At 53.5% G+C, this 11,157-nt stretch overlaps 1 protein-coding gene across 1 annotated transcript; it reads left to right on the forward strand.

Annotated features, from left to right (window-relative positions):
- The first annotated feature begins 5,920 nt into the window (after positions 1-5,920).
- MIF (macrophage migration inhibitory factor) lies at positions 5,921-6,760 on the forward strand. Its single transcript, XM_047090271.1, has 3 exons — positions 5,921-6,121; positions 6,300-6,472; positions 6,578-6,760. Exons 1-3 carry the CDS (start codon positions 6,014-6,016, stop codon positions 6,642-6,644), a joined length of 348 nt encoding a protein of 115 aa, XP_046946227.1. The 5' UTR covers positions 5,921-6,013; the 3' UTR covers positions 6,645-6,760.
- Positions 6,761-11,157: the final 4,397 nt, after the last annotated feature.

Consider the following 11,157-nt stretch of genomic DNA (forward strand, 5'->3'; position numbering starts at 1 on the left):
ACTGAGGCTCAGAGAGTTGAAGTGACTTCACCCAGATCACCTTCTCTGGACCGTGTCTCAGGGTACTGTGGGGAGAACTGGTTGTGACTGCTGGCTCCCCACCACACCTAGACCCTTTCTTTGCCATGTGGTGGTCTCCTGGCAGACACCCCCCTCTGCAATCCCATACCTTCAGGTACAGCTGACCCCCATGTCTCTTTCCACTGTGACCAGAAGCAGGAATGAGGTGGGGAGGAATCATCTTCGCTTGTCTTTGTTCACTGAATGTGTTCACCACATGTGAACCACAATGTGTTCAGTGAACAAGGAAGGGCATGGGACTGATGAGTTCAGGGACTGTCGAGGGCTCAGGGCTGGCTGGGTTTTTGCTGTAGGGGTGATGAGCCTTGCGTGACCAGGAGAGAGATGCTGAGGGAAATGAGGCTCGTGGGAGGCTGTGGAAGGGTGGACTGCCCCGGGACATGGGCTGCTGGCAGGGGAGAGGCAGCAAGGGGAAGAGCAGGTAGCCCCACAGTGGGGTGCCAGTAGGCCTCTGTCCTCCCTATGCCCTCTTTCCAGCTCAGGTAACTCAGATCCTGCCCACAGAAATGCTCCCTGCTTTTAGAGTCTGCTGAGTGCTTGCATGGGCCATATTCCCCCTTACCCAGCTGGCGTGTCCCTGCATTGGGAGGTTTTCTTCCCTGCTGCTTCGTGCCTGGCAGTCCTTACCCACCAGACGGTTCTAGGTCGTTTTCCTGTAAGCATCTTTGCCGTAAGCAATTCACCACATAACTAATTGGCTGTGAAACAATTTTGCTGTAAAAGATACAAAAAAAAAAAAAAAAAAACAAACCAAAAACTGGTTGGGCTCTTTGGTTTCATCAACTGGTTGACGGTTTGGTTTCGTTTCTCCATTGACACAGTGTTCCCATTTGTATATTATATGAATCTTAGCCTTCATAATGGTCTATACAGGGGTGCAGAGTATTGACTGCATTTCCCATAGAACTATGGAAGGTCTATGAATGGATATGTGACAAAATACCAAGAACAAATAACAATGTAGAAGTTTTCACAAAGAAAAAAACCCACTAAAACTGAACTAAAATAAAAATAGAACTATCCAGTAGTCACACTATTGGATACTTACCCCCCAAATACAAAAACATTCATTCAAAGGGACACATACACCCCTATGTTTATAGCAGCATTATCTACAATACCAAATTATGGAAGCAGCCCCAGTGTCCATCGATTGATTAATGGATAATGGATAAAGATGTGATATACACCCTATGTATATGTATATACGATCTCATGGTTCTTCAAGCCCTGCATAGGGCTCTCTGCTGTCAGCACAGAACCTGCCACTGATCCTGTCTCCCTCTCTCTCCACCCCTCCCCACTCATGCTCTCTCCTTGTCTCTCAAAAATACACCTGTAAAAGCAAACAAACAGGGGCGCCTGGGTGGCTCAGTCAGTTGCATATCTGACTTTGGCTCAGATCATGATCTCCCAGTTCGTGGGTTTGAGCCCCTCATCCAGGTCTGTGCTGATAGCTTGGAGCCTGGAGCCTGTTTCAGATTCTGCATCTCTCTTTCTTCTGCCTCTCCCCAGCTCATTCTCTGTCTCTCTCTCAGAAATAAATAAACATTAAAAATTTTAAAAAAAGTAAAAACAAAATAAAAACGAACAAACAAAATGCACCCTAGTGTTTAGAAACAGATATCTCTCTTAATGAAGGACGAAAGTTTAGTGAAAAAAGAAAAACTGTGATGCCTAATGAGTGAATAAAAAAAAAAATGTGCAATACTATGAATGAAAGATCTTGAAAGCATACATAGATACAATTCACAAAATAAAATCAGTTATTTGCATAGAATCTACACACGTTTTAAATGTATTCAAATATATTAGGGGCACCTGGGTGGCTCAGTTGGTTGCACGTCCAACTCCAGCGCAGGTCATGATCTCACAGTTTGTGAGTTCAAGCCCCTTATAGGGCTCTTTGCTGTCCGCTCAGAGCCCACTTCAGATCCTCTGTCCCCATCTTTGCCCCTCCTGCACGTGCATACTCTCTGTCTCTCAAAAATGAGTAAACATTAAAAAAAAATAAATGTATCCAAAAATTTTGTATTTCTCAGCCAAGTAGTTTTATTATTCAGTTTTTAATTATGTCCTTTTTAATGAATGTCCCTCTTTTATTTTTCTTGATTTTATCTTTTATGGCAACACTGCCTTGTGACCGGTCAGTGATGTGGCAAAAACGTTTGCCATGAAAATGCCTGCAGCAAAAACACTTGCAGTAAGAATGCCTGGACATGGCACTCAGGAAGTCCTCTGCAGGAGCCAGGACTTGCACTGGGGCTGCAAATGACACAAACCCTGATAAGCAGTGCTTTGAGCAGAGAGGGGTTTATTTTTCAGAGCCCCAGGCTCCTCTGGGCTGCCACTCCTGGCTCTTTGGCCTGTGTTTTTCCAGCTCATGGTTGCCTAACAGTTGCTGCATATCTGGGGGTCATGTCCAAGTTTGGGGAGTGGGCAGGAGGAAAAGGGAAGGGTGGCACCTCTGTTAGCAAATCACCTGCTTCCCCATAAACCCCACACATGGCATGAGCTTCATGTGGCCATGCCTGGTTGTCAGGGGCTCTGGGGCAGCGAGTGTTCTAATCAAACAGAACTGAGATTCAGTCAGTGAGGAGGAAAGGGGAGATGATCCCAGGCAGCTCAGCAGCCTGCCGACACCTCCCAGTGCATGTGTCCCTGCTGTTCAGCAAATAATTATCAAGCCCCTATCAATGCCAAATGTATTACCTTTCTATTGCTCCTAGAACAAATCAACACACATTTGTCAGCTTAAAACAACATAGATTTATTATCTCACACTTTCTGTGGGTCAGAAGTCCAGCATCAAGTGACTGGGTCTTTTGCTTAGGGTCTTGTACGGCCAAAGTCAAGGTGTCCCTAGGTCAACTAGAGAAGAACCCACTTCTCCCAAGTCCATTCAGGTTGTTAGCAGAATCCAGTTCCTTGTGGTTGTATGACTGAGGCTCCTAGCCTCCTTCATCTTCAGAGCCAGTAATGGCGCATCAAGTCCTTCTCCTGCTTTTGAGTCTGACTTCCCCCTCTGCCGCATCTCACTGAGTCTAGCTGGAAAAAATTATCTGCTTTTAAGGGCTCGTGTGATTACATTGGGCCAACCCAGATAATCCATAATGACCCCCCAATTTGAAGGTCCGCAATTCTAATCACATCTGTGTGGTGCCTTCTGCCGTGTAACATAACATTCACAGATTCCAGGGGTTAGATCATGGACATCTTTGGAGGCCCTCTGCCTACCACTGAGGTAATAATGGGTCAAGGAGGTGGGCAAACAGCGATGGCCAAAAAGAGACAGTCCAGTCCCCTCTCTCATGGAGCTTACCACCTAGCAAGGAAACATTAACGCACAAATAGGAATAAGGTTATGGCCTCAAAGGAAGGAGAGGTGCTGGGCATGTTACAGGACCACATTAAAGCCAGGGTTTCTGGGGCTTTCCCAAGGAACTGAGGTAGATGAGGTAAAGTGCATGCAAACCACATTTCAGGACCAATGCCAGAGCCAAGAGTCAGGAGCATGGTCCCTAAGGACAGTGCACAGACTCAGGGACCAAGGGGGAGGGGTGCAAACTGTGGGGCAGGGCATTGTGACACGCCAGGGCATTGTGATAGTACTATCTCTAATATCAGCAGGGACTATCGCCAGTATTTAGGCTGCTTGGTCCTCAGAACACTCCTCTGTAAGGTGGACACTACTATCTTCAAATTACAGGTGGGGGAACAAACTGAATCTCAGAGAGGGGGTGAGTCAAGTGTCCAAGCTAGTAAGGGGTGGGCCTGTGAATGATATCACCTCCCCAGATGCCCTTCCAGAAAGATGGCACTGACTGCTACTGGGAAAGGGAAGGGTAATTAGTAAATAGGCTGTCCTGATTAGGGAAGACTGCCCTATGCTACAGTAAACCTCAAAATCGCAGTGGCTCACCTACAGGGGCATTGCTGGTGTTTGCTGGTGTGGTCCATCTTGTCACACTTCCACCATCTCAGAGAACCGGGTGCAGGTGCAGGCTCTTGAATATTCTTCCTGGAGTCACTTACGTAACTTCTGTTTGCATTTCATTGGGCAAGGTAAGTCATATGGCCAGGTCTGCTGGCAGGGGGCAGGGAAATAGACTCCTCTCCCAGGAAGAACAGTCCACCATGGCGTTATCACAGGGTCCATGCTAGGCCAAAGGTGAAGCCAGCTAGTTTAAACTAAGGTGGTGGTGGTGGTGATGGGCTGGGTGGAGACAGGGAAGGATAAGGGTGACAGTGGAGGGAAGTACATTTCACTGGCAGGCCAACAGGTGTGGGAGGAATAGTCATGCACTTGGATTTGGACACAGGAAGCAGAAGGTGCTGAATTGGCTACTGAGCTCGGAAGGGGGGGTAGCTGTTGACATGGTGTGGAGTGCATCAGTCCATCAGTGGTAAGGAGGCCTGGGCATAGGGTGTGAGAGTGAGGAAGCAGCCTGGGGCCTAGGTGGAGGAACAAACACTTGCAGGGTATTGCACAACTGGGCCATGGGACCTACTTGAATGGATACTGGCTGGTCCCACAGGCACAAGTGTCCTTGCTGTAGCATATCAAGGCCAGTGTGTGCTGTGCCACCTTAACTGGATAGCACCTGCCAGATGCTAGGAAGACAGGACCTTCCTAGAGAGCTCTGAGGACTTGGCCAAACACAGTGTGCCCCTTAGAGCACCTGAGAGAGATCTGTTCCCCAGCACAGCACCCTGACCAGAGGGGGCTCTTCAGAGTGGAAGTGGGGTGGCCACGTAGCCACAAGCCCTTCTTCCCAGGGATGGCAAGGCCTGCAGGCCTGGCCAGGGTCCCAATCCAGCCACTGCCCTATCCTCTTCCTGCCGTGTCATGACTGTCTTCATTCACCCATTCGTTCATTCAACCAGTATTCAGTCTGTGTCTCTTGTATGCTTGCTACCCACTAGATGCCCCCTGAGCTTACCATTGGTGGAAGGGATGGAAAGAATTCACCAAGACTCTCAGGGAGGGCATTCCTAGAGGACCTAACTATGGTGGGGCTTCCCCCGAGGAGCTAAAGTTCCCAGACCTGCAGAGAAGTTGCACAGGGGAGGAGGGGCTCCGAGACAGAGCTGTTAACTGCTTGACCTATGGAGCCCTGCCTGAGCCTCATCTCTTATTCCCTGCCCCTCCCCCTGGCACCTCCCAGCATGCTCACTTACGTTAAAGAGCAAGGGTGCAGGGAAGGCACCTGGATGCTGCCCCTGACTCTACTCTGGCTGCCCCCTTCTACCTGCAGCAATGCCTACCTTTCCCCATCACTCTCACACAGACACACACACACACACACACACACACACAGGCCCAGGACTACAGCCTTGGGGAACATGTAGCCCTGGAAACTCAGGGCACACAAAGGTTCGGTGCGTGTGGTGGAATGGGCTGGGACTTCATCTACTTTGCTGGCTGTGAGCTCCTGGCGGGTGGCAGGGGCCACGTGCTCAGTTAACTGCTGCATTTCGAACTCCTGGCACACACACGTCGCTGAATAAACGTCAGTGACTAAAGTAAAGGACTAGCGAAGAAACGAAGGATAGGAATATTTCTGGCCGCCGCGTGAAGAACGGCTTTGAGAGGGTGAGTGGGACCAGGAAGCCAGCAACCCAAGTTCCGCCAAGACAGGGTCTCCGCCAGCCTGGACTTCAACAGTCAGGAGAGAGCTGTGGCCGCACAGGGGCGGGGCCTCCGCTTCCGAAGACTGAAGGGCCCCACCAGCCGGGAGGGCCCCACAGCCGCACGTAGGCGGGGCGTCCGGAGGCGGGGCGTCCGCCGGCTGTGGCGTCACAGGAGGCGGGGCCTCAGCTTCCTGTTGGGCGGCACCAGGCGGCGGTCACGTAGCTCAGGTTACCGTGCTGCAGCCTTTCGCGCGTTCGTGGGTTTCTGTGCACCCGTCCCCGCCGTTCTTTCGCCAGCATGCCGATGTTCGTGGTGAACACCAATGTCCCCCGCGCTTCCGTGCCGGACGGGCTCCTTTCCGAGCTCACTCAGCAGCTGGCGCAGGCCACCGGCAAGCCGGCCCAGGTTTGCCAGGAGAGAACAGGGAGAAGGGGTGCGGGCCGGACGAGGTGGTCCCGGGCTTGGGGGCGAGGAGGGGGCGACTCCAGGCCGAGGCTCTGGGCAGGGAAGGGATGGAATGGGTGGCCGCCCGGGCCCAGGCGAGGGCTCGCGGGCCGGCTGACCGCACCCCATCTCCCCATAGTACATCGCGGTGCACGTGGTCCCTGACCAGCTCATGGTCTTCGGCGGCTCCAGCGAGCCGTGCGCGCTCTGCAGCCTGCACAGCATCGGCAAGATCGGCGGCGCGCAGAACCGTTCCTACAGCAAGCTGCTGTGTGGCCTGCTGGCCGAGCGCCTGCGCGTCAGCCCTGATAGGTGCGTTGGGCTGTGGAGGCGCCGAGGGGCGGTGGGGGCGCCGAGGGGCGCAGCCCAAGGCCCGTGACAACGCAGCCCGCTGAATCTGGCTTCCACGCCCCGCAGGATCTACATCAACTACTACGACATGAACGCGGCCAACGTGGGCTGGAACAACTCCACCTTCGCTTGAGGGCCGCGCTGGCCCTACCCGCCTGCACCAAGGCCCTGCTGCCCGCAGTATTGTGCCCGCTTCGCCCCCAGCGACCCCCACCTCCAGGTCCGGAGAAATAAACGGTTTGGAGGCTGCTGCTGCTTCGGGCTTCCTTGGCTTGCGGAGGAGTGGGTGCAGGGCCGGGACAGTGACTGGGGAACCGAGGGCGGGAGGGGTGCCCTCCCAGAACCTACTCTTAGAGTCCTTTTGCCTAGCCTTGTCTGTCCTGTGCCCCAGCAGAAGCCTCAGCCTTGATTGGCATCCTGCCTGGGGCCACAGACCCAGGAATCAGACTCAAATCGGAGCCTCCCATTCAACGTTTGCCGTTTGCAGCTTGGCCCTCCCAGGGCAGGTTCACGATTGTGCCCTTGGCGGGAACCCAGAGTTGAATCCATTCCCACCTGTGGGGGCGGGGCCACCACGTAAGCTAAGGCTGGCTGGGCTCAGGCTGGCTGGGCTCAGGCTGGCTGGGGTCGGGTCAGGGGGAGAAGGGGAGGGAGAGATCGGGATCAAAAAAATCTGATTTGCTTTAGAGGTTGGAGAGTCAGCTGGGTCTGGGCTTTTCTCCCAGCTCCACCTTCCTCCATCTACCAGATGGGCAAAGGGTACCCTGGGAAAAGGAAGCCTTCACTTCCCTGTTCCCCAGGATCAAACCCTGCCCTAGTTCCCTAGTTTCTTGACCTGGAAAGTCCTGTTGTTCTGGAACTTTTGGACAGCTTTCAGGTGGGAGTGGGGAGGTACACAAGAGGCAGAGTTTTTGGTTATATTGCCCTGACGTCCCTCAAATCTGTGTCTAGCCTCTGCTCTCCTTAGGCACCCAGGTCTCCACCACAACAGTTTCTGGACACAACACAGGGCCTGTAGTTTTGAAGCCATTCATGTTTTATGGAATAGTGCCTCTGGAAAGCCTTCAGGTGTTTAGTGCACCCTGCAGGGACACTGAAGGTCCTGGCCCTCGGGGCACTGTCAACAATAAAATCAGTATCAAGGCCCAGTGTGCTGGAGTCTAACTGATCCAAGGCCCCTCCCGTCAAGTGCAGGGGCTCCCTCGTGGAGATGATAAGACAGTGGGCAATTTCTGCACCCATATTGGGCCATAGGGGCCTCAGCTGCCATGTTGCTTGCTCAGAGCAGGTGCCTTTGGGCTAGAATGCCTTTCTAGCCCACGGTGTGAGAGGCTCCATAGCCCCTACAGCATCTCCACCTAAGTGAGACCCAGCCACTAGCACTAGGAATTCCTATGCCTGGAACTGGCCCTAGTCAGCCAGGGCCAGCACTTGTGTGTTGACTAAAGCAAAGGGCCAGCCCGTACTGCCTGACCTGTGGGAGAAGTCAAGTGCATTTTACCTGCTTGCACAGGGAGGGGACTCCACTGGATGCCTAATGGCTCTGTGCCTTTGAGACCCCCTTGCTCTTGTTCAGTCTCTCTAGGCAAGATCATCTTAGATGGAAGATTTTTTGTTTCTTTAAACATGTAATTTAAGTGAATTTGCTTTTGAAAGCTGAGGGGCTATAGGGAACAGCATTGTCACCTGGACCAAGCCTTTGGAAGGAGTGAGGAACAATCCTGCCTTTGAGCCACAGGGCTGTGTGTGTACAGAGGGGGTCTGCTGTGTCCATGAGCTCCTTCCCTGAGATGGCTGTCAGTGGTCCAGCCAATGTGGTACCTCTGTGGTGTCACCGTGAACACCTGGCAGGCAGGGGCAGGAAACTCCTGGTTCCCAGCCCGGGCTTAAAGCCGAGGACAAGTCCCATGTGCCCTCTGATTGTGGCAAATGCAGAACAACCCAGGCCCCAAGGCTATGGAGTGCAGTCAGCTGGCACTTTCCACATGGATCTGCATCCTCCCTTCCTCTCCCATCACAGAATGGTTGGCCTCTTGTCCTCTGGGGCAGCCCACCCTTGCTTGCCATCTTGCTAATCAAGATACCTGAGGACTGCTTTGCATCTTAGTCTAGGTCCTGGGGTAGGGGCGGGTACTGTTCCCTTCAGCCCTAGGCAGCAAGGATTTACTTCCAGAAGTACAGGAGTGATGGTTGGGGTCACATTTTGAAAGAGAAAGTATTCAGCTCAAAGGGAAGCTGGAAGGGTGTTGCCCATCTTGGTGGGAGTGAGATGCTCCTCTTCCACAAAAATCTCTTGAGTGTCTTGCTCCAGCTCCCTCAATGAAAGGGCGTGGAACCCCACATCTGTGTCTGTCCTGGGGGTGGGGATGGTGGTGTGGCTCCAGCTAAAGCCAGAAGGTCTCATCTGCCTCCCTTATGAGCTGGGGCCTCCCTCATGGATCTGAGCAACTACTGCTCCCACCCCGGCCCTGGCCTTTGTCACGACCCCTCAGCTCCTGTGTGACCCCCGTCCCTGAGTTCCCAGCACAGAATATCTCTTCTGCTTCTGGGTGTGCTCAGATCTGCTCTTAGAGTCTAGCTCTCAGATCCCACACCATACATGGTCAGGAGAGGGCAAGGGCACAGGTCTCCACGAGCATCTAGTCCACCTCCCTCATTTCACAGATGAGGACAGACCCTAGCTTCCTTGGGTGTGCCAGTGCTGGGCCAGCCATCTCCCAGGAGTCAGCCACACATTCACTCCCAGTTAGGGCTTACCTTGTGGCTTCACATGACAATGGGGGTCTCCCAAGACCAGAGAGGGAGACAAGATAGGCTGGGCTCCTGCTGTGTCTAGGGAGGCTGGAGGCCCCACAGGAGAACAGAGTATGGCCTGCACCGCCCGGCCCCCTTCCCCCCTCCCCCCCCCCAACAAGAAACCTGGAAGTGTCAGGCTCTGAGGCCAGCTGGGGGATCAAGGTGGTGGCTCCTTGGGAAAGGGGAGTGTCTGTGAGTCAGGGACCCACTTCCAAGTCCCCTGGAACGTGTAATGCCCTGTACACCAAGGAGGCCTGCTGCTGTATCTCACTCAAGCCGCATCCTGTCTCCCCCCCCGCCCAAATGCTGCCGTGGTCAGCCCCATTTAGCCCAAAACAAGGGCTTCACTGCCCATTGAGCAGCCTGTCCCTTCCTCAAACCCTACAAACCCTAGTGGCTGCCCCAGGGAGCCTTGAAAAGAGCTGCAGAAACTCATTTCCAAATAATGCCTCCAAGTGAGGTGTGAAACAGATGGGGGAGGGGACATAGACTTCCACCTTACTCTCCATCATCGCTCCAGTGCTACCATGTCATCTGCCAATAAAGACCTGACTGTCCTCACAGCTCACCTCATGGGTGCTGTTCCTTCTGCAGGGAATGCTTATCTCCCATCTGCCCACTTTGAGCCCCACACTATGCCCTTCTGGGAAACCTTCCATGAGGCTACCCAGTGTAGGACTATGCCAAGGCCTCTCTGCTTTGGTCCAGGCCTTGTGAGCTGGGGTTTCTCTTCCCAACCTGTGAGCATTGAGAGGTGGCTGCACCCAGCTCCGTGGCCTTTGGGCCCAGGGCTGCATGCAGGAGCCTCACAGCTGGTCTATTCTGGAGAGGCCAGTGGCGCAGGCTTTTCCCCAGGCCTCCCACCTTGTCACCCCTCACATGCAGGGACCCAATGCTCCTTCAGCCTCAGCTGAGACCCCTGCCTCAGGGCCTTCCTCTCCCTGCCTCCCCTCAATCCTCCGCTGCTTCTGGGAGCCCGATCACACAATCACACAGAGGTTGTTACAGTCAAGCGCCTTCCCTGCTCCCCTCCAGGCCTCATCCCCATCTGTGAAATGAGTCACCTGATGTCCCTACATATTCCTTCAACCTTGGAGCATCTCAGTGCATAGACTTGGGCATGATTAATGTGGATCACGTTGCCAAGGGAGGGGAAGGACTGAGCAGGTAGCCTATGCCTGTACTTTGGTCTTGATAAAAATTATGAAGCCCCTTCCCTGGGTGGGCAAAGAAAAGACTAGGGGGTGTGGGCAAGTTCTCCACCCAGAGCCTGGCGGTGCTGGCGGTGAACGAGGGAGGAGGGCCTGAAGCTGGGCACACATCCCCTACAGGAATACAGCTGAAACATTCACTGTGGACCCCGGCCCACACCTCAGGGCCCACCGACCACTGGAGCTCGTGCCACAGGGCTACCCCACTGCTTTAAAGCAGTAGATAGAAATAGTGCAATTTTCCGGGGGAGGTCATCTGACCCCCAGAGATGAGGAGGTTTCCAAAGTTTCTGGGCCACTATCTTCCTTGACTCCTTGCCCCACTAGGCAACTATGTTGGCCCCCCAAAACTGTTTCTGTGAAGCTTTATCTTGCCAGCCCAGCTCCCCTTCTCAGCTGAGCATTTGCCAAACTGGGTTCCAGCCCTCCTGCCTTCCAGTGAGAATTCCAGAACTAGGGTGTAGGGGGAGTTGAGGGGGGCACAATGCAAACCCACCAGCCACTGGCCCAGATTTTTTCCTCCTTATTAAGTGAGCACATCTCTGCTGTGTTTGAAGCCCACATAAGAGAGACAAAAGTTGTCAGTTTTTTGAAATTGGCTCTGTTCCCTCTCTCCTGGAGCCTCAGTTCCCATCTGAG

Source organism: Lynx rufus, unplaced genomic scaffold (assembly GCF_022079265.1).
Source record: "Lynx rufus isolate CCGP_SWC_20201006 ecotype Redwood Valley unplaced genomic scaffold, mLynRuf1.p SCAF_29, whole genome shotgun sequence".
NCBI lineage: Eukaryota > Metazoa > Chordata > Mammalia > Carnivora > Felidae > Lynx > Lynx rufus.